General features: G+C 56.7%; 1 protein-coding gene across 3 annotated transcripts in view; it reads left to right on the top strand.

The window, feature by feature from the left end:
• Positions 1 to 14,425: 14,425 nt before the first annotated feature.
• Positions 14,426 to 22,232, top strand: part of VAV1 (vav guanine nucleotide exchange factor 1) — a 61,998-nt gene continuing 54,191 nt past the window's right edge. For 2 of the 3 annotated variants that reach the window (XM_075902292.2, XM_075902291.2), the window contains exon 1: positions 14,426 to 14,734. In XM_075902292.2, the coding sequence (XP_075758407.2) occupies positions 14,459 to 14,734 (276 nt within the window). In that variant the 5' untranslated portion in view covers positions 14,426 to 14,458. The remainder of the gene's footprint in view (positions 14,735 to 22,232) is intronic. The other variant, XM_075902290.2, reaches the window with a different exon arrangement.

The raw sequence follows: 22,232 nt of genomic DNA, 5'->3' as shown, positions 1-22,232 counted from the left end.
GATCAGCTCTCAGACTAATGCACTGACACAATATGGGAGAAAGATGGACACTCTTGGGCTGTGTCCAGACTCAGGGTTTTTTTGGGGAAAAGTAGCCTTTTTCCGAAAAAACTTCACCTGCGTCTAGACTGCAGCCGTGTTCTTTCGAAATTAAATCGAAAAGAACGCGGCTTTTCTTTCGACGGCGGTAAACCTCATTTCACGAGGAAGAACGCCTTCTTTCGAAAGTGCTTCTTTCAAAAGAAGGCGTTCTTGAATGTAAATAGGGCTTCTTCGAAAGAGAGCATCCAGACTCACTGGGTGCTTTCTTTCGAAAAAGTGGCTTGCTCTTTCGAAAGTTCCGCGTGCAGTCTAGACGCTCTCTTTCGAAAGAGGCTCTTTCGAAAGAGCCTCTTTAGAAAGAGGCTTGCAGTCTAGACATAGCCTTGGTGAGGAAAGAACAGGTTAGGAACTATTTAAAAAAGTTAAATGTACATAAATCCATGGGTCCAGATTTAATGCATCCGAGGGTACTGAGGGAGTTGGGAAATGTCATTAAGAAGCCTTTGGACATTATCTTTGAAAAGTCGCGGAGATCAGGAGAGATCCTGGATGACTGGAAAAAAGCAAATGTAGTGCCCATCTTTAAAAAGGGAAGAAGGACGATCCAGGGAACTATAGATCGATTAGTCTTACCTCAGTCCTCAGAAAAACCATGGAGGGGATCCTCAAGGAATCCATTATGAGGCAGTTGGAAGAGGGGAAAGTGATCAGGAATAATCAGCATGGATTCATGAAGGGCAAGTCATACCTGACCAATCTGATTAGCTTCTATGATGAGGTCCCTAGCTCTGTGGAGATGGGAAAGTCAGTAGATGTGAAATACCTTGACTTTAGCAAAGCTTTTGATACGGTCTCCCACAATATTCTTGCCAGCAAGTTAAGGAATATGGATTGGATACATGGACGGTAAGATGGATAGAAAGCTGGCTAGAAGCTCGGGCCCAGCGGGTAGCGATCAACGGCTCGATGTCAGATTGGTGGTCAGTTTGCTGGGATGCTCAACACCTGATGTGGAGCATCCCCAGGGACACCTCTCAACAAAGAACCAGTCCACGGGCCGGTATTTGCCCACTCCTGCAGTGGGACAAGAAGCAGCCTGTGTGTGATAGAGGGGGAGGGGGATGTGAGTGAGTGAGGGGAGTGTCACATCTCCCCATGTGCACCCTAAAGCAGGGTTTCGGGGGGGAAGGGGGACTACTCTGACAGACCTTTCAGGCTGCAGCACTGAAGCCACGATCCCCGGCACCTGCAGTGGGACTTGAAATTTTGATCCCCAATGTCACCTTCCCCATTAAATTCCCAGAACCCCAAGGCTGAAGGCTTGATCCACGGTGCACCCCTGAATTCCCAGTACCACCCAGCCTGAAACCCCAATCCTCGGTGTGTCCCTCCCCCCCAAGTGAGGCTGTGATTCCTCCCACTCCTCTCCTCCTAGGGCTGCAGCCACAAGCTCTGGCAGCGCCTGCAGGCTGAAAACAGGAGCCAAGGGGCTGCAGTCCCGATCCCCACCCCCAAAAAACTGAAGCCGGGAGCAGCACGGCTGAATCCCGGATCCCCAGTGCTCCCTGTGCAACAGAAGCCCCCAAGCCCCTGGGCAGAGCTATGGGGCACTGGGGCTGTTGCCCCCCAAACTTCAGTGGAAGTGCAGGGCACAGTGTGGAGGCAGGAAGCCAGAGCCAGGCGAGTTGAGGCAGCTGCTCCTCCCGCTGGGGCCATGGCACCGGCAGTGGGGCTCTTCCCTTCTCTCCCTTTGCTGCTCCTGTGCAGGGGTTTGAAGCAGCCCCTCAGCTCTCAGCCCCCTTTGCTCACACAGCCAGTAAGAGCTGCAGGGCTGGGAGAACTAGACCCATGGCTGGCAGAGCCCTAAGGGAACGTGGGGACCACTAATCCCTCCTGGCACACAGCCACTAGCCCCCCCAGCTGCACATCCCCCTAACTCCCTCCTCCCCACCCTCTGAGCTACCCCTTGCCCACATGTGTAACCCACATACCTAGTGTGGGTCACTGTCCCGTGCAGTGGCACTTAGACCTCGTACAGCCAGAGATAAGAACAAGGGAGCTCTACAGCCTAAGTTGAGAGCCCATTGACTTTATAGTTTAAGTTGTAGAGGCTTCTACACTAAACTCAAGTCTCAGGTTCAAATCTGCCCACTGGTGGTTACATATGCAATCAGTCCCCGGCTGCTTCCTGGATGGGGTAAACAGATGTTATTGAGTTTTCTTCTCTACCACATGAAAGATCTGTTATGCCGTGCGGATTCCTATGTTGGGCCGTGCGCAGAAAGTGCCAATACAAATACTGGTGGTGCTAAATGTGCTGGGGAAAACCTGTGGTGAAAACTGCCCGTCAAACTAGGGGAAGAGACCTTTGGTTTTGGTTGCGGTGCTCACGTTGTCTGTAACTGCTGCCAACAGCCGCTGACTGTCTTCCAATGGGTTTGGTTTCCTTTGCCATGAAAGTGTAAAACTACAAGGCCTTGGGGTGGGAATCAGGGTGGGGGCTGGGGCCAGGGAGTGTGCAGGAATCAGGGTGGGGGATGTGCAGGAATCGGGGTGGAGGAGCTCAGGGAAGAGGGATGGGAGGTGAGGGTCTGGTTCCCAGGGCAGCCCGTTGTAGCAAGGCTGGGGCTGCTCCCACTGTGGCACCCCTGTGAATGAAGTGGGTTGTTGCTGCACTTTCCAGGCCCCCACACCCAGGAGTTCTTAGAAGGGGGCTGTCTGTCTCTGGCCAGCCAGCCTCCCCAATCCTCCTGGCTGGTGGCTATTGGCAGGGTGTGGCTATCTGGCTCCCCAAATGGCCAGCACGCCTGCATCCCAACAGCCCATTGGGGAACACAGTGCCCCCTGATCTGTACTATACTTGGGAGATGGGGTTGCACTGTCCAGCCCCGGGGGAGGAGACCCAAGATGGCCAGAGCTCTGGAGTCAGTGGCTGACAGGGCTGGTCGCTGTTACCGTTTAGGACGGGGTGGGCTAATAGCAGCCCACGGGCCAGGTCCAGTCTGCCCGTGGCAGGCCCCCACCTCACCGTATTTACCTCCGTCTCCACAGGTACGGGGGATCACTGCTCCTGTTGTCTGCAGTTCGCCATTCCCAGCCAGTGGGAGCTGCAAGCACCTGCACTTGTGGTGGTTCAGGTAAATATAGCAGCAGCAGCTCATCAGGGCTAACCCTGGAGAACCGCTGCCGTTTGATGGCCCAGCCCTGGTGTAGGGGGAGTGTGTGAACAAATGGACTGGCGGACAGACAGAGAAACAGATGCATGTTTCTAAAACAGAGAGACAGATACTAATGCCGTGTGTCTTTGCATGGGGGCTCCTCCTCTCATTTAGAACGTCTGTGCTACAGAGCTCTGATTGGTGGCTGTTGAACTCACTGAAATCAGAGCTGTTTTACCAGGTAGCCTGTGTTTGGCAGAGGGAAATATCGTCACCCTACCCAAGTGGAGTCGCACCATCAGCGGACGGGATCAGGAGTTCCAAGGCATAGACAAACCGAATCTAAACGTGATCAGAACCTGCTCTGCAAAATGGTGCCCTGCACAAGGTCACACCCCGTGGAAGACGCTGTATTTGGTTCACCCTCCAGCAGTGGGTCTAGTGATGTAGTTATGGGGTGGTGGGAATCAGAGGGAGTGAGCATGCAGGAACCACTGGTCTAGTCAGTGTGTCTCTGTCAGGGCACATGGAGTGGCGGGTAGATCCCTTCCTCCCACCAGCACTGCTCCACGTTGGCTTTGGTCAGCTCCACGATGTCCCCCATGCTGAGTCACAGCGACGGACCAAATGCCACGGGTGGTGGGGGCAGCCCATAATACTCCTGGCAGACCTCATCTTGGGCAGCCCTAAGGAGAGTATGACGGGGCAAGCCCGCACCACGCGGGGACAGCCCCCTGGGAGGCGTTGTGGGGCGGGAGGCCATGCAGACACCGGCGCTGCCCCGGTTGCTCGGCAGCCGCGCAGGCTGCCCCCAGCCCCAGCGCGGTGCGAGACGTCAGCAGGAGCGCGCCGCGGCGCCAGCCGCATTGCCAAGGCCACGGGCCGACGTCCGGGCGGAGCATCGGGGACGCCGAGACGCACCGGCGCCGGGACGTCGGCGCCAGATTTAAAAAGCCGGAACGGGGAGCCGGAGGAGGAGGAACGCACCGGGACGGAGGCAGGCGGTCTGCCAAGGAGTCGGCGGGCCCACCGCAAGCAGTTCCTCTGAGCGAGCCCCGAGCGGGTACGGTGAGTCACCCACTGACGGGAAGGGAAGGAAGTGGCCCAGGGCAGAGTCCGGGGTGACTGGTGGGCTGGCGAGTTAAGGGGATACACCCCGTCAGCCGGGGCGGGTCGATACGAACCCGCACCCTTAGGGCCCTGGGCTGGGGCCCGTGAGAGTGGGAGGGCCCGGGCTCCCCTTCCCCTCCCGTTGTGCCTGGGAGAGGGAAACCGAAGATAAGGCCAGATAAAACAAGACTAGGAGTACTAGTGAGTGGGCAAAGCCCCAGAAAACTAGGGGTAACACCGCAGGGCAGCGGCGGTGCCTCACAGGTGGTGGAGAATGTGGGCAATTAAGACTGATCCCGCCCCTGGGACGAGGGGCTAGTTAAAGGGAAAAAAAAAAAAAAAGAAACACCCCGAGGAGAATTACTCAGGAGGGTTTTTTTGTTGTTTGCACGGGGGTGGTGGGAAAGGAACTTTTGCACAAGAGGCTTGAATCCCGACAGGGAAGGCTCCCCGAAATGGACCCCGCCCAGTTTATGGAGTGGGTGAAGGAAAGCCAAAGGCAGAACCAGCAACAACAGACAGCCCTAATACAGCAGTTAGCCGCCCAACAGCAAGAACAGCAGAAGCAACTAATTAAGGAAGTTGCCAAACAAATGAAAGCACAGCAGGAGCAATGGATATGCCAGTTTACGCCCCTAGTACAACCGCCCGTAAGTCTGAGCGGACCGGGGGAGGAGGAGGCTTCGGAGGAAGGGGGATCGCCCCGGCTCCCCATCCGTTTGACCAAGATGGGACCGACGGACGACCCCGAAGCGTATCTCGCTACGTTTGAGCGGGTGGCGACGGTGGCCCGGTGGCCGGAGACCCATTGGGCCACTCTATTGGCCCCCTATTTGACCAGAGAGGCCCAGAGGGCTTACCGGAGCTTGAGCGATCGTGAGGCCCTGCATTACTACAAACTAAAGGAGGCCATACTAGACCAAATGGGAATTACCCCAGAAACCTACCGACAGAAGTTCCGGACGGAATCCTATAGACCCGACGCGCGCCCAAGAGCCGTGGCACAGAGGTTGAGGGAAGTGGCCTGGCGCTGGCTAGAACCCGAGCAGCAGACCGGGCCACAGGTGGCCGAATAGATTGTCCTGGAGCAATTTATCAACATCTTGCCAGCCGGTGGCCAACGCTGCGTCCAGAGGCACCATCCATCCACCCTTGCGGAGGCCGTGGAGCTGATGAGCGACTATGAGACCGCCGAGAGGGGAGACGGGTGGGAGCGGGGAAGAAAGACCCTCCCGCAGCCACGTTTGGACCCAGGCAAAGGGTTCCGCGTAAAGGAGAGACCCGAGGAGGAACTGAGACGTAGGCCTCCACCGCCGACGTGGTCAGGCGCCCCCCGGGATACCCCCCGAGACCCTCAGCGGCCACCAGGAGCCTCCCTGCAAGAAGACAACAAGGGGGTACCGTCCCGAGGGGCCTGTTTCCGTTGTGGTCAGGAGGGCCACTTCATTAAAGACTGCCCCTATATGGATTGCTTCTACACCCAAGCCCTCTCGGGAGTGGGGGCCGCCCCGGGCGACGAGGAAGATAAGATCCTCAGGACGATAACAATAGGGGATAGAACGGTAGTGGCGCTGGTGGACTCGGGGTGCAGTCAGACAATTGTTAGGGCGGACCTGGTGCTGGGAGAAGGCCCCCGGGGTCCCCCAGTTTGGGTGCAATGCGTCCATGGGGACATGCACCGGTATACCACAACCTGGGTGCAGATTACCGACGCCACCCGGCAGGACTGGTGCTACGTAGTGGTCGCCCCGAGACTCGTGTACCCGGTACTCCTCGGACGAGACTGGGCGGGCTTCCGGAAGGCGTTGAATACGTGGGGGGAAGAGGAGACCCACAGGGGGGCAGAAGGCATGCTAGGACTCCAGCAGGGCGGCGACTCCGACGCAGGGGTCGGGGAGGGCCAGGCGTTGGAACTCTTTGACGGGGACTTCCTCCAGGAACAACAAGAGGATCCCTCACTACGGCACGCTTGGAATTCAGCCCGAGAACCGCCAGAGGAGGGGGAACCCGAGATCATACACCCCACCGGGCCACACTTTGAGGTATGCGCCGACCGGTTATACCGAGTAGAGGAAGGTGGGGAGGGGCTACCCGAGGTGAGGCAGTTGTTGGTCCCGAGGCGATACCGGCCTAGGCTCATGGAGCTCGCCCACGCAAACCCCTGGGCAGTACACCTGGGGTCGGAAAAGACCGTGCAGCGCTTGACTACAAACTACCTAATAGAACTAATAGAACTAATAGAACTTGTAGTTCTATTGGCCCGGGATATTCCAGGAGGTGCAGGAGTTTTGTGCCTCCTGCCCCGAGTGCCAGAAAGTGGGGCCCCGAGGAGTTCCCAAGGCACCCCTCATGCCCTTGCCCGTCGTGGGGGTACTCTTTTCGTGGATAGCTATGGACATAGTTGGTCCACTGGAAAAGTCCCGTGCGGGCTGTCAGTATATTTTGGTACTCCTGGACTACGCAACGCGATACCCCGAGGCGGTGCCCCTCCGTAATGTACACGCGGCAACGCTGGCCGCTGAGTTGATAAAGATTTTTTCCCGGGTTGGGCTCCCCGAGGAAATCCTAACGGACCAGGGGACGAATTTTACCTCGAAGTTAATGAATGAGTTGTGTAAATTGTTACGCATTGGATGGTTAAAAACGGCAGTCTATCACCCGCAAACTGACGGGTTGGTAGAACGTTTTAACAGGACCTTAAAAGAGATGTTGTGGAAGTTCGTGGAGCAGGAACCGAGGGACTGGGACATGTTGTTGCCCGCCCTGTTGTTCGCGGTGCGGGAGGTCCCACAGTCCTCCACCGGATTCTCCCCCTTCGAGTTAGTGTTCGGGAGACATCCAAGGGGGATACTGGACGTAATACAAGAGAATTGGGAGGAACAAGGGACCCGAGTAAAAGGGACCGTGCAGTATATACTGGACCTACAGGAGAGATTACACAGGTTGGGGGAGTTCACAAGGGCCAACCTGCAGCATGCGCAGGAGGTACAGGCCCGATACTACAACAGGGGGACACTGTTAAGGATTTTTGAACCCGGACAGTGGGTGCTGGTGTTACTCCCCACCCCAGGCTCGAAGTTGGTGGCGAGGTGGCAAGGACCCTTCGAAGTGCTGGAAAGAGTGGGAGAGGTGGACTATAAGGTAAAGCTGTCCGGACGGCGTTGAGACACCCGGGTGTACCATGTTAACCTTTTAAAAGCATGGAAATACCGGGAGGCTGCCCCCAGCCCCAGCGCGGTGTGAGACGTCAGCAGGAGCGCGTCGTGGCGCCAGCCGCGTTGCCAGGGACACGGGCTGACGTCCGGGCGGAGCATCGGGGACGCCGAGACGCACCGGTGCCGGGACGTCGGCGCCAGATTTAAAAGGCCGGAACGGGGAGCCGGAGGAGGAGGAACGCACCGGGACGGAGGCAGGCGGTCTGCCAAGGAGTCGGCGGGCCCACCGCAAGCAGTTCCTCCGAGCGAGCCCCGAGCGTGTACGGTGAGTCACCCGCTGACGGGAAGGGAAGGAAGTGGCCCAGGGCAGAGTCTGGGGTGACTGGTGGGCTGGCGAGTTAAGGGGATACACCCCGTCAGCCGGGGCGGGTCGATACGAACCCGCACCCTTAGGGCCCTGGGCTGGGGCCCGTGAGAGTGGGAGGGCCCGGGCTCCCCTTCCCCTCCCATTGTGCCTGGGAGAGGGAAACCGAAGATAAGGCCAGATAAAACAAGACTAGGAGTACTAGTGAGTGGGCAAAGCCCCGGAAAACTAGGGGTAACACCGCAGGGCAGCGGCGGTGCCTCACAGAGAGAAAGACATTGCTGAGGAGCTGGTCACAGGGTAACTCCCGTGGACCTCCCTGCAGCCAATGTCTGCCACGTGGCTGCATCTGCGCCCAGTGCTCCTCCCACCTGCTACATGGACACACGTGGACTGGCATGTCTTCTCCATGCTGGGGCAGCAAATCCTCCCTGTGCTCTATGGGATGGGGGATGGATGGCCCCTTTGGACAGATTCCACATGCAGGGTGGTAGCTTAAGGGGTTATTGTCCTCGGAATGGTTGTCAACCCAAAGCTCCCACGAGCCAGTGGGGCTTTCCTACAGGTGTCCCAAAGATGGAAGTCAGGATCCCAGTAAAGACTAGGGACCCACCCAGTCCAGTGTCCAGCCAGTGGGAATGGTAGCTCAGTTACCACATTCTCCTCTCTGGGCCAGGCTACCAACCGGACTACATCTCCCATGATGCACCACAGCTCTGAAGGGATGGGGCTATAGTATAGCAGCCCTAGCAGAACTTACAGGGAGATTTGTCGCTGAGACATGGGTCCCAGGCTCCCTCCAGGCTGCAGTGCCTGCTATCACCAGTAGAGGTCTCCATCACACCTGGCTGAGTCAGGAGTGCTGAGTAATGATTCCGAAATAGCTACCTTGGTCCATTTCCACGTCTCCCCAACCACTCAAGTTGTTGGGATGTTTCCAAATCTTTTTTTTTTCTTCAGAATTTCCACTCTGAGGCAAATGTCATCCTCTGGACAATGGTCCCTGGCCCCCTTCCCCACCCTCACGACATCAGAATTTCCCACGGGAAGAAAATTCCTCGGCCACTCAGACCTAAACAGGAACCTTCATACCCTCACCTCCAGTGTTCCCAGTAAGCTGAGCGTTTGAGCGGCCACCAAGGGGAGATTCAAATGCTGCCCAGCTGATTAGGAGAGCACCCACAGCTGCAGCAGCATGGTGCACATCTGCACATGCCTTGGTGCACATAACAAAATTTATTCTGCATATGGATGGAAAAAAATTAGAGAGAACACTGCTTGCTTCCCAAGCATATGCCCCCCCTCCCATGTGCACAACCATGTACCAGGCCCTGGAGCTGTTTGTGCCATGCCACGTCTGGCAACCAAAACACTAAGGCTCCCTCACGACCATCCCAAAATTTGGTGGGGCCCAGGAGATGCTGAGGCATGGCATCCAGTGCCAGCCACAAGTTCTCCTTCTCTGTTGGCTCTAGGTTGTGTTTTACCAGTTCCTGAAGAGGAAATAAGCCAGGATGGATTTTTCTGATTCAAAGGCATTTCTGGCTCCTCCAACAGGGAATGCCAGAGTTCCTCACCTCCCCAAAGTGTAGCTTCATGGGACAGAGACAGGACCCCATAATGTTAGGTTCTGTATATGATTATTAGGTATATGACGATAGTACCTTGGAGCCTCAGACAGGGGTCAGGACAAACTGAAGGGACCACAAAGACAGCCCTGCCCCAAGGAGAAGACTGAATCTGACTTGAGGCTCTAATGGAAGAGCTGCCCTGGCCCAGCGGGGACTGACAAGCCAAGCACTTATAGGGGTTTTCCCTCCCAAAGGTGGTCATAGTTCTTTCTATTCTATAGAGGGGAAACTGAGGCACAGAGCAGGGAAAGAACTTGCCCACAGTCACACAGCAGGCCAATGGCACAGCCAGGAATGGGACCCAAGAGTCCTCACCCCCAGCCTACCTCCAGCTTTAGCCTCCCAAGCCCTACTTCCCTCCCTGAGCTAGAAATAGGACCCAGGAGTCCTGATTCCCAGTCCACCAGCCACCTGCATAGATGAACCCTCCTTCATCACGGCCCTTCGTGCCCCCCCAGCTGCCAGCCACAGAGCTGTACCTGCAGGAGCAGATGGTATTTCAGCACCCATTGCATGGGTGTCATCAGGAGGTTGTGCAGGGTGAAGCGCCCGTTGTTGGCTTACTGGGAGCATTCCTGCTGACAGGAAGGGAGGGGCATAGGCAGGGGAGATACCCATAGTGCAGGGCCTGGCCAGAGGGCCCCCCCCACACCAGCCCCAGCCCGATGTGATGGGACTCAGAGGGCCCCTGCCTGAGCCAGGACTATGAAACCCACCCACCCCGAGACCCCATGGAAACTCCAGCCAATTGCTCCAAACCCCCAACCCCATGGAACCTTTTGCTGTACCCTCGGAACCCTCAAATCCATGACACCCCTCGCCACATTCTCCAAATGCCCAGCCCCACAGCACCTCCAACTGAGGCCTCTGATCCCCTGGAACTTCCAGCTGTACCCTCTGCACCCCCTGGCCCCATGGCATCTCCATCCGAGAGCCCTCTGAGCCCCTGGTGTGTTAGCAGGTGTGACTTTGAATGCATCTGTGTGTCTGTGCAGCCTCAGGTGTGTTTGGGAGCTTGTGGGATGCTGAGGTGTTGTGAGTCTGATTGCGGTGGGGCAGCTAACATGTTTGTGTGGAAGCGAGTGTGTGATGGGGGGTGAACACAGCCACAGTTGTTTATACAGCAGGTGTGACCGCTCCTCTGGGACCGTGAGGTGACTGTAATCAGGAGTCAGTGTCAGCAGGAGTGTGGGTGTGCGTGCAGGTGTACGAAACACCACCTGTCACCAGGGCCTTGTGCACAGCTCCTCCTGGCTCTGCCCCACATGGCCTGTGGCACATGAGTGCACTGCCAGACGGGGTTCCCTGGTACCTCCCTCCAGGACCAGGACTTGCTCCAAACCGCCCAGCCCAGGGGAGGGCAAGAAATCTGAGGGCCGGAGGAGGTGCATGTGAAATCTCTTCCCATCAGAAATCTCTTCCCACCAGAGGGAACCGCCAGCTGATCCAAACAGCTGGTGGTTCCCTCTAGGTGCCACGCACCTGGAAGGGTGGGGGGGGGAGACTTTGCTCGCTCCCCCACCTCCAGCCCCTGATTGGTGCGGTTCCCTCTCCAAGGTCTGACCCAGCCCAACCTTTGCTTGGGGGGTGGGAGTGAGATCTCGCCCTTAAAAGGGGCTTTTCCTTTACACGGAACCTGGAAGCTGGAGCCCAGCAGGGATGGAAGCAGGATCCATGTGCCCAATGGCAGGTGGCAGTGGGGGAGGGGAGGAGTGGGCCAGGTGGCAGGTGCTGGCTGACAGGTTTCCCTGCTGGTCCCGTGACTGTGCCCGCTCGGGACACTGCTGAGGCTCAGAGCAGCAGGCTGGGTCCACGCTTACTCCCATCTCCAGGGCCGTGGGTGAGTCTAGGGTGGGAAGACTGATGCCATCACTGTTAGATCCCCTGGGGATCCAACTGCCGAGCTGGTGCAAATCAGCTGGACTCCAGGGAGTCTCCCTCTCCCCCAAAGAGCCTCTCTGCCAAACAGGCAAAGGGAGGGAAACTGAGGCACAAAGAGGGGAATGACTTGCTCGCCGCTGCCCAGCAGGACAGTGTTTTCAGGCCTCAGACCGTGCCCTAACCACTAGCCCCCTCTGCCTCTCACATGACAGAGTCCTGAGAATGCAGCTGTTATTTGTGAAAGATTGACCAGCAGCACCTACAGCCCAGCCAGCCCGGGCCCCAGGCGTGCTGGGCGCTGCACAAAGCTAGGCAACATCAGGTCTGCTCTGAAGGGCTGCTGAGCTAAACAGAAAAGAAAGGGGAAGAGTGGCCTAGTGGGTGGAGCACTAGCTGGACTTCAGTTCCCTGCCATCACACGCATTGTGTCTGCAGCCTTGACAAATTTGCTTCCTCCTTCCTTTTTCTCTAGCGAATGGGAGTATGTACGTGCCTCGGTTTCCCCAGTTGGGATAAAAGCCCTTTCCTGCCTTGTGCAGAGTGAGGTTTATGGTAAGGAGGTGGGATGAGTATGTGGGTGAGGCAAATGCGAAAGAGCAGGGGCAGCGAAGATGCTTTAATGCGGCTAATTGGACGAACCCAATCCTTGGCGCAGTCCTGGGTCCGATCCTTGGCCCCGGTCCAGGAGCTGTGGCTGCAGTATACCTAGCTTGGAGGAGGGTCATGAGGATTTTCACAAGGTTTGAGCGGGACCTTTGGCCCTGAAGGTCTTTGCGGCTGCGACGGGTTTTCCGTGAGACGTACCCAGATGTTGTGCTGATGGGGGAATGGGGGTGGGATAAACTCTCAAGCTAGGGATCGGGCAGGAGAAAGCAGGGGCGTGTTTGTTGGAGGAGCAGGGAGAAAGAACCAACCCCTGCGCGGGACTCTCCAGAAGCTGACCCCATCCAGGCTGCGACATTCTCAAGAAGTGACTCAGAACCTAGGCTACCTTGCAGGTGCTTTGGTGGGGAATTCTGAGCTGGGCGAGAGGGCAGGAAATGAGGTGGCATTGAGATTTCTTTAACATCAACTCCAACCTCACAACCACAGATGTGGTGATCATGCTGAGAAATAACCGCCCAGGCAGCGCAGGACTTGGCAGCTGGACGGTGCGGCTGGACACATGCCAGGGAGATGATAGGCATGTGTTTCTCACCGGGAGAGTGACTAGCCATTGGATTGGGCTCCCAAGGGAAGAGACGGCTTATCCATCCCTTGACAGCATCCGGGCCAGACTGGATATCTTTCTAGAGGTATCCAGTGGACACTTTAGTCCACAGGTAGGGAACCTTTTTGGGTTGGGGGCTGCTGACCCTCAGGCTAGTCGATTTTGTGTGCTCCAGCCCCATGATGGGATAGTGGTGGGGCTGGAGTGCCAGCTCAGGCTCCCCAATGCTGGGGGGAGCCCCGAGTCTCAGGGCCAGGGGGCCACAGGCTCCCCACCCCTGCTTTAGTCTAACACAGATGCTGCACTGACCCCAACAGGGATCAGAGGCCTGTTGTGCCAGGCACTGCACAGACCCTGATTGAGATTACGGCCCCCTGGTGCTCTGTGCTGCACAGACACCCAGTGAAAACTGAGCCGTGCCCCCACCACTAACACCCCCCTCCCCCGAGCATTTTTGTTTGTTTGGGAGGATAGTAAAAAATGGAAATTTTCCAAGGGTTTCCATGATTTTTGAGAAAAATGAGCTTTTACAAAAAATAGTGAAACACAGCAACCTCTGAGAGTCTGTGGACCCTGATGGAAAACCACTGCTATAGCTCATGGCTCTCAACCTTTCCAGACAACTGTGCCCCCTTTCAGGAGTCTGATTTGTCTTGTGTCCCCCAAATCTCCCTCGCTTCAAAACAACTTGCTTATGGAAGCAGACCCAAAAATAGGAATGCGTACTGGGGAAAACAACCGAAAAACGGCTGCCGTTATCCTTTTTGCCATATAATCATCCAATACATGGACTGGATAGGAAAGAGAGCAGTAGAAGCAAGTTATCACATGGGATATTAGTTGGTGCTGACGTCGCTAGGGCTTTTTCTGCCTCCTGTTGTCCAATCCGGCAAACATCAAGAGGAGTTGATGGACTCCCTGGAGGACCCCTGGGGGTACGTGAACCCCTGGTTGAGAAAGAAGAGTGGGCTCAAATGTGCACGGGGATAAATAAATAATATTGTCTCTCTCGTTCCACCCCCGCAGGAATGCAATCTGTGTTCTCTTGCTTTCACTGAACTGCAACGCTGCCCCCACTTTCCTGCCAGCCTGGGTATAGGTGCGCATCCTGTAGGTGCGGGTGCGAATGGCCGGAGATCCGTAAGGGGATGCCCACACTGCATGGTAAATCCCCCCTACAGTTCACACAGGCAGCTGTCTGCCCCTTCTGCTGGGGAATATGGAGACGAGAGACCCCTAGTGGACACTCCGAGCAAGCAGAGATTTAAAGGGAGACTGCGAGGTGGGGGGCTAGGCATTGTCAGGGAGAGGGGATTAGCGGATGGAGACCGCTCTAGGCTCAGTACAGAAGCTGACATGCCCAGGGCAGCTCACTCTAGACACCAGCTCCCTATAAGCGCCAACCTGCCTGTGGCTCCCACTGCTCTCAGGCTGCGTCTCTGCTTCCCCCCCCCCTCCCCCGGATGGGTTTGGGACCAGTGGGAGTCACTGAGAACTGACTTGGCTTGAGAGGGGGAAGCGTGCTGCGGAGAATGTCCCCCCCCCCCCAGGGACTCGCTTCTCTTATGCCCTCCCCACTTCTCAAATCACATCTTTGTTGAGTGCCTCTGTTTCCCCCTCTGTGAAACAGGGATGCGACGGGCCGGGCTGCCATAGGGTGGGCGTGTGAGAGCGCACAGCCCGGTCCCAGCAGGTGCTTTTAAAAGGGGCCTGTCAGTTGTGCCGGCACGCCTCCTGCTCCGGGGTGCAGCTCCCCCTGAGGCCCCGGGAGGGCCACCCTTCCCCTGCGGCTCCTCCCTGGCCAGAGGGAGGGGGAAGCTCCCAGGCCTGCTCCACCCCAACCCCCACCCCAGGCTCCCTCACTCTGCGGTTTGGTTTCAGTTGCAAAAGAGGAAGCAGTCGCGCTCATGCCTCGGGTTCTCAGACACGAGGAGGAGGCAGCAGCAGCAGCCAGCCCCCGAGGAGGCTCTGTCAGGGTGATGGAGCTGTGGAAGCAATGCGCCCACTGGCTGATCCAGTGCCGGGTGCTGCCCCCCAACCACCGGGTGACCTGGCCCAGTGCCCAGGTGTGCGACCTGGCCCAGGCCCTGCGGGACGGTGTCCTGCTCTGCCAGCTGCTCAACAACCTCATGCCCCACGCCGTCAACCTGCGAGAGATCAACCTGCGGCCCCAGATGTCCCAGGTGGGCAGGGAGACCTGGGGAGTGGGGTAGAGGAATGGGGCCAGGCATCCGCCAGCCATCTGGCAGCTAAGGGGTTAATCTGGGAGCCCAGCGGGAGGCTTATGGGATCCAGCTGGCAGCAAAGCGGTTACCGCCCACGGGGAGGGGGAGTTCATAGCATAAAGCTGGGGTTAACTGCTGGGAGGGCTTGTTGGCAGCTGAGGGGTTAATAGCCCCTTGCTCTCTGTGCATGTGTATTGAGACCCAGTTGGCAATTAAAGGGTTAACATTCAGGAGGTGAGTGAGATCATGGATTCCAGCTGGCAGCTAAGGGGTTAAGTGTGTGTGTGTGTGTGTGTGTGTGTGGGTGGGTGGGTGGGTGGGTGTGGGTGTGAGAGAGAGAGAGAGAGAGAGAGAGAGAGAGAGAGGTCCAAGGGCTCAGCCGGCAAGCAAGGGGTTAATAGTGGGGGTTGGGTGTTGATGGGGCAGCCGGCAGGGAAATGGTGACCAGCAGAAGTGCTGGGTGGTTATGGGCCCCAGCTGACAGCTAAGAGGTTAACACTGAACTGGGGAGTCTTACACGCTTCTTCACCAGCAGCTCCGGGGTTAACAGGAAGGTGGGTGGTGGGGGAGAAGGGTGCTTGCAGGTGCTTTTGCCTGTGGGGTGGGGAGGAAATGGGATGTGGGGAGGGGGTGGCAGGACTTGTGAGCACTGGCAATGGACCCTTCAGCAGCTAAGGGGTTAATAGCAGGGCTAGGGGTTGGGGGGGAGTCTGGGTCTGATATGGGCCTTGGTGTACACAGCTCCCATGGGCGTTGGGCAGACAGGAGTGTGAAGGATGGGAGGGGGAGCTGCTGAGTGGGAGGTTCAGAGACCCCGAGTCCCAGCCACGTAGCCCCTGGCAGGGAGGCCCTAGTGGGTCCCTGCTCTGTAGAGCACCTGCAGCCAGAGGAGGGGACGGAGGGAGGGATGCCAAGCCACGGGAGCTCAGCTCCGTGGGCCCTGATCTGGGGCAAGGGCTAAGCCCTGAGTTTGGGGGGCCTGGAGGCAGGGCGCTCAGGCCTGTGTTTTCACAAGACCTTTTCTCAGAGTAACTTTCAGCTGTGGAGCTGCGTTAGCCACGGTTCCCTTGAGCACGTGCTTGTGGGGGGAGGGGAGTTTATGACAGGACCGGGGAGCCCCCGACTCCGGGGTGCTATTCCCAGGATGGGGAGCGGTGGGAGGCCCAGTGGCTTAGAGCAGGGGAGAATGAGCATCAGGAGTCCTGGGGTCTCTTCCCAGGTCTGGGAGGGGAGTGGGATCTAGTAGTTAGAGCAGAGGAGGCTGGAAGTCAAGATTCTTGGGTTCCCTTCCCCCTCTCTCGTGGTCCTGCTATTAGAGAGACCAGGTGGGTGAGGTAATATTGGACCAGCTTCCACAACAACACAGCCTGCAGCAGTTGTCCGGCTGTGAAAGACGCCATGCAGCTGGACCTGCAAGCCAGGCCAGTGTTTACCAGTCTCCCAACATAGCCACGTCCTCAGGAGCGGCCCGTCCATATCGGCGAACTAGGCAGTCGCCTAAGGCGCCAAGCTAAATGGGGCGCCAAATGGTGGCGTAATATCATTGAGGGATTTGGAGGTGGGGGCGCCAATTGCCTGGTTCGCCTAGGGCGCCAGTTACTGGCAGCTAGTTTAGGGCCGCCCCTGCATGTCCTCCTAGTGTGGACAAACGTGCACCAATAAGGCCTGGTCCATGCTAGATTCACACTCCCTCCTAGGGCAGACACAGCTCATGGCCAAGGAGTGCGTCCGTCCAGATCGCTTAGACCAGATCCCTGAAACAGCCTCAGCACTATGAGCAGGAGCATTTCTAGGCCGCTGCAAAGCCAGCTGCAGGACAGGTTTGCTGGTACAGCTCACGTCAGCTCCCCGGCCCTCTACTCCCCGTAAACTAGCGTGTACACCGGCATAGCCAGGGCAGTAACCCCTCCCCCACAGTAACCCCTCCCCCAACAACTAGACTGCAGCTTCTTTTGGAAGAAGCTTTTTCCGGAAGAGATCTTCCGAAAAAACGTCTTCCGAAAGAGCACGTCCACGCTGCAAAAGCGCATTGAAAAAGTGATGTGCTTTTTCAAGAGTGTCCACACTGAATGGATGCTCTCTGGCATTTCAGCTGAGATTACTATGGACAGAGCGGCCACCAGGGCACCTGTGCTTTTTCCTCTTTGCTCTTCTTGCGAAAGAACTCCCTCTTCCCTGTCCACACACACCTTTTTCCAAAAGAGCTCTTTCGAAAAAAGGCTTCTTCCTCATAGAAAGAGGTTTCCAATGTTGGAAAAACACCTCTGTTCTTTCCATTTTTTCCCCGAAAGAACGTGATTGCAGTGTGGACGTAAGTGAAGGTGCCATGACAATCAGGTAGTAAGGCAAGTTCCCAAGTGGCCTAGGCTACAGCACTTACCTGCAGATATCAAGGTTGTGGGTTCAAGTCCTGGGTTGGGTCAGGTCAGCAAAAAGCCAGGTGGCCCTAGGGCAGGAGAGATAAGGGGCACCCTTGATGGCAAGGTGGTGGGGTAGGTTTCTATTTTTCTGAAAAAAACCTCTGCAGTGTAGACTTATCCCCAATGTTCCTTCTAATCCCGGGATGTCCGACACACGAGCCACTAGCCACAGGCAGCTATTTGGCCAGTGGAGTGTGGTTCCTTCACTATAGTGGTGACACCATGGCTCTAAACTTTTTCATCCATGTGCCGAATAATCTTTAGGTGCCCCCAGGCATGTGCGGATGGGACCAATGTTCCCTGTAAGCTGGGCGCTTGTGCGGCCGCCCCAGAGAGATTCAGGTGCTGCCCAGCTCATTGGCAGAGCACCCACAGCTGATCACAGCCAGCAGCATGTGTTTCTATTGGTGGTGCACATCTGCACATGCCTTGGCGCACGTAACAACATTGATTCTGCACATAAAGGGACCATGGATGTGCACCACCTGTAGAAACACATAACCTAGCTGTGGGTCCTCTGCTAATCAGCTGGGCGGCATGTGAATGTTCCCTGAGCAGCCGCACAAGCCACAGCTTACAGGGAACCCCGTGTGACGCAGTTAAACCGGTGTTACTTTTAAGTAGCCAGGCCCCAGTGGATGAGATCCAAAAGGCAAGGCCAAGAGGTGAATTAAGCCTCCATTAAAGCTGACCTAGGCTCTAGGGACAGGCTCGGTTTCCACCCCGACACATGCTCAGGCGCTGGGGGTGGAGAGGGGCACTGCTTGGTGTCGGCAGCGCAGAACAGGCCCCATTTCTGTCGCTGGTACGGCAGTGACTGTCTGGAAATGAGTCCTTCGGTGTCCCGGTCATTCCCGTGCAATTGGGCGGGGAGACGAGAAGCAACACGCTCTCGGCCACTAATTCCTAGGAGCCTTGTGGACACAGGGCGGCTAGAATCGGACTTCCCACTGTGTAAATCCGGCCTGTCAAGGCTCTTGCTCCAGACCTCAAGGAAATGGGGGCGTTTGTGTTGGGGGAGTCCTCAGTGCTGTTAACTGAGCTTTTCCTCCACTGTGCCCCATGTTGATGGCGAGATGCATATGGGGAACCTTGCCTGGCAAGTAAGGCCTTGTGGGGTGCAGAGGAGTAGGGGAATCTCCGTTTAGATGCATTGGGAGTGCTCAAGTGGTGTGCGCTGAGTGCGAGAAGCTGCCAGAAACTAGTCCCAGCAGGGGCCAGACCTGGTGCGAGTAGGGTGGGGTCATGTTTGCCAACTGGGTTCTATGTGGTATTGGGACTCAAGGTTCCTGGGTTCTCTTCCCCTTCCTGGGAGGGAATGAGGTCTATGTGAGGCCTGGCATCAGAACACCTGGCTCCTTTGAGGGAAGTAAGGTCTAGTGGGGGGAACCGGTGTGCAGAGGGATCTCCTGGGCTCTGTTCCCAGCTCGGGGAGGGAAGTGCAGGTTAGCAGCACAAGGGATGGGAAGCCTGGAACTTCTGTGTTCCATTTTGGACTCCGTCTCTGCTTCCTTTTGTGAAACTGCTTCCCCCGCCTGGCCCTCCAGTTCCCCATTTGCAGATCTGGCAGCTAGGGATGCCAAAGTGCCTTGGGAAAGCGCAGCCTGCTCATGCCATCGCCAGGTTTCAGGGGTGACCTCCGACCAGGGTCAGCGAGAACCACCCCTTCCCTGGCTCTACTGGACAGGACACCTGCCTGGGAATTGTGCTTAAGTCACTGCTCCCCATGCCTCAGTTTCCTTTCCCTGGGGAGGAGCCCGCTGCTTCTTCCCCGTAACGCTCTTATTGGCACAGATGTTGGCCATTTTGCGCCTTGCTGGTGGACCGTCTAGGTATGTCTCACCTTCTCTGCATCACAGGAGCCTCCGTTTCTCCTGGTCTATGCTACTAGAGGTCAGACTACGTGATCTAATGGTCCCATCTGGCTTTAAAGTCCATGAGGATGCTGACACTGGGCTCAAGGGAATGATGGTCTACCCTAGCTTGTTAGTTCGAGTTAGGTAGGGTAATGAGGGCAAGCGGAGTTGCAAATGAAGCCCGGGATTTAAATATTCCAGGCTTCATTTGAATGTTCCTGGGCGCTGCCATTTCTAAATCCCCCTTAGTCCGAACTCCGTGCCCGCGGCTACACAGAGTAGGTAGTTTGAATTAAAGATCCTAATTCGAGCTACCGTTACTCCTCATTCCATAGACGTACCCAAATCAGCTAAGCAGCAATATTGCTATTTTACAGGTGGAGAAACTGAGGCACAGAGCTGCCTGGGGTCCTCCAGCTGCAGGGCTGTTGAGTCCCAGGCTAGTGCTCTATCCATCACTGCCCCTAGGAGCTCTCCCCCATCCATCTCGAAACACGTCACAATGTGCGAAAACAACATCCCCATTGATCCGGGGAACACGCTATGAACAGCTGCTGTTTAGATAGTCAAATTCCAAGGGAGGTTGCCATGGGAGGGGACTGTTCCTAGGCTAACCACAGCCTGAACAATGGAGCCAGGATGCCCCAGGCTCTCCCAAGGAGAGGTGCCTTAACGGAACTGGCGAGTGCATTATCTTCATTGTCACACACGTGATTGGACTGGACAACACAGACCTAACACAACGGGCATGAGCTGCAGAGCCAGGAATCCCTCGCTGGCTCTCTCAATCCCCTTCTCCCCAGCCCCCGCTTGCCACTTTAATTCTCCCTCTCTTCCTGTCCTTGCCTGTTGTACACTGTGGCTCTGCCCGTGTTAGTGGCTGCTGCGTTCCACTCCAGAGGTGGCTGCATTTCAGCGGTGGGTCAGGGAGCCCTGTGCTCAGGGGCTGGAGCAAGCTCTTCTTCTCTGGGGATGAGGGCTCTGAGCAGAGCTGTAATGTGTACTCACTGTCGAGTGATACTGTGATGTCTGTGTGCTAAGCATGGTCAGGCCTTGTCTGTCCAGATGGGAAACCCAGAGTGATGTTGCCTCTGACTCCAAGATGGACCGGGTGTACTATCACAGGGGTGCTATGCTTTTGGGGACCATTCAGACAGTCCCTGGGGGTCAGAACAAACCAGGACTGAGCTGTGATAACTCTAAAGGAGATTGTCTATGGAGGCTGCTGGACACAGACCAGCCCTGTGGTTCTCTTAGTCCTGTTACAAGCTGCTTGCCACTTCTGGATTTCAGAGGCGCCCATTGCTGGGGGATCACGGTCACTAAAGAGGCGATTTGCGCCAGGGTGCAAACCTTGGTGCGCTACCCAATTTCTAATCTTGGTTGGGCCATGCGGCATCTCTAAATCGCCCCCCTTGCAATCGTCATTCTCCTTGGCGTTCTGGCTGAGGCTGCTGCATCTTGCGGCTGTTACGCAGTGGTAGAATCCCACCCCAGAGGTGGCTGCATTCTTGTGCTGTGTGAGTGATCCCTTGCTGCGTGCCATTGATCTGCTGCCCCGTCCCACCTCAGAGGCAGCTGCATTTTAAGGACCGCAAATCGGTCCTTCTCTAGCTTGTAAAGCGCGCTGCGGTCTCGCAGGATGGACGAGGTTCTGTGTATAGTAGAGGTGGACCTATGCTTCAGTGCAGTCTGCAAGAGTGTTTGGCTCCAACCTCTAGGCCGCTCTGCTGGTGAGTGAAGCAGGCTTGGCTGAGTCTCTGGCCTGCAGGGGAAGACCAGGGTGTGAGGGGAACCAATCAGAGCTTCCCCAGGAGACAGGAAACGAACCAGCCTCCCTGCACGTGTGCGTGATGATACCAAGCAAGCAAAGCTGTTTGTTTCGTTGAAACCTTTCGTTCTGTTGGCCTCGCGCTCGAGTTCCTTCCTCAGTTCCGCTTACAGGAGGGCTCTGAGGTGAACTGAGGCAGCCGCCTCAGATGCCAGACGGGGGGTGGGGGGGCGTCACTAGGACCCAGAGGGTAGAAAATTGTGTCTGCTGCTGGTGCATATGTAGGTAACAGAGCAGAACCATGAGAGGAGTAGAACAGGAAGAGGCAGAATTGAGACCTTTCAAAGTTTTGGCCCAAGCGAGGGGGCACGGAGGTGTCATTTGAGCGCCCCACCTCAGGTGCCAAAATGTTGTGGGCCAGCCCTGTTCCCAAGTGACTTCACTGCCAACCATCACAGAGTACTCAATGGGGGAAGGGATAGCTCAGTGGTTTGGGCATGGGCCTGCTAAACCCAGGGTGGTGAGTTCAATCTTTGCAGAGATCATTTGGGGCAAAAATTTGTCAGGGATGGTACTTAGTCCTGCTATGAAGGCAGGGGAGTGGACTCAATGACCTTTTAAGGGTCCTTTCCAGTTCTAGGAGATAGGTCATCTCTATTAATTTATGTAATGTAATGACTTAGGCGCCTGCAGGCCCATTTTCAGATGGGAGTTGGGGCCCCGAGAGCCTTACATGTCTGAAAGTCAGTGGGACTTTGGCACCGAAATAGGGCAGGGTGAAAAACATCAGACCCAGCACGACAGGGCCCTGATCTCGGCCGGGGTCCGTGCAGGTCCCAACACGGCGGGGCCCAGATCTCAGCCGGGGTCTGTGCAGGGCCCAGCATGACGGGGCCCTGATCTTGGCCGGGGTCCGTGCAGGGCCCAACACGTCGGGGCCCAGATCTCGGCCGGGGTCTGTGCAGGGCCCAGCATGACGGGGTCCTGATCTCTGGGCAGCGCTTGGCACAATATTGCCCAGAGTCCCGGCTGCCTCAGGCTGTGTTCCAGTTATTTTCACTCCTGGAGCTGACCAAAGGCCCATCTACCCCAGCATCCCATCCCATGGTGCAGGGGCCACAGCTCTGGGCTCGTTGTGCCGTGACACGGGTCCAGGGAATGGACTGGAATATTTGCAAGTCATCCTGGAGGGATGCACCGGGTGGGGAACTGCCCCTCATCCACCGGACCCCTCCCTGGCCAAGTCCCTCACAATCCATTCTGCCTTTGGTCCCAGTCAACATCTGTGTGTATTTGGCCCGGGGCTCCGGGCTACCATTGCTGTTACCATGGCAGCAGCAGTGGCTGGAGCCTCGGGCCCTTTAACCTGCCCTGGGAGCCCCACGCGGCGTGGTCCAGGCGGCGCTGAA

Source organism: Pelodiscus sinensis, chromosome 31 (assembly GCF_052426305.1).
Source record: "Pelodiscus sinensis isolate ZL-2025 chromosome 31, ASM5242630v1, whole genome shotgun sequence".
Taxonomy (NCBI): Eukaryota; Metazoa; Chordata; order Testudines; family Trionychidae; genus Pelodiscus; species Pelodiscus sinensis.
The sequence above is the reverse complement of the archived record's forward strand: the minus strand, read 5'-3'. Positions and strand labels throughout refer to the sequence as shown.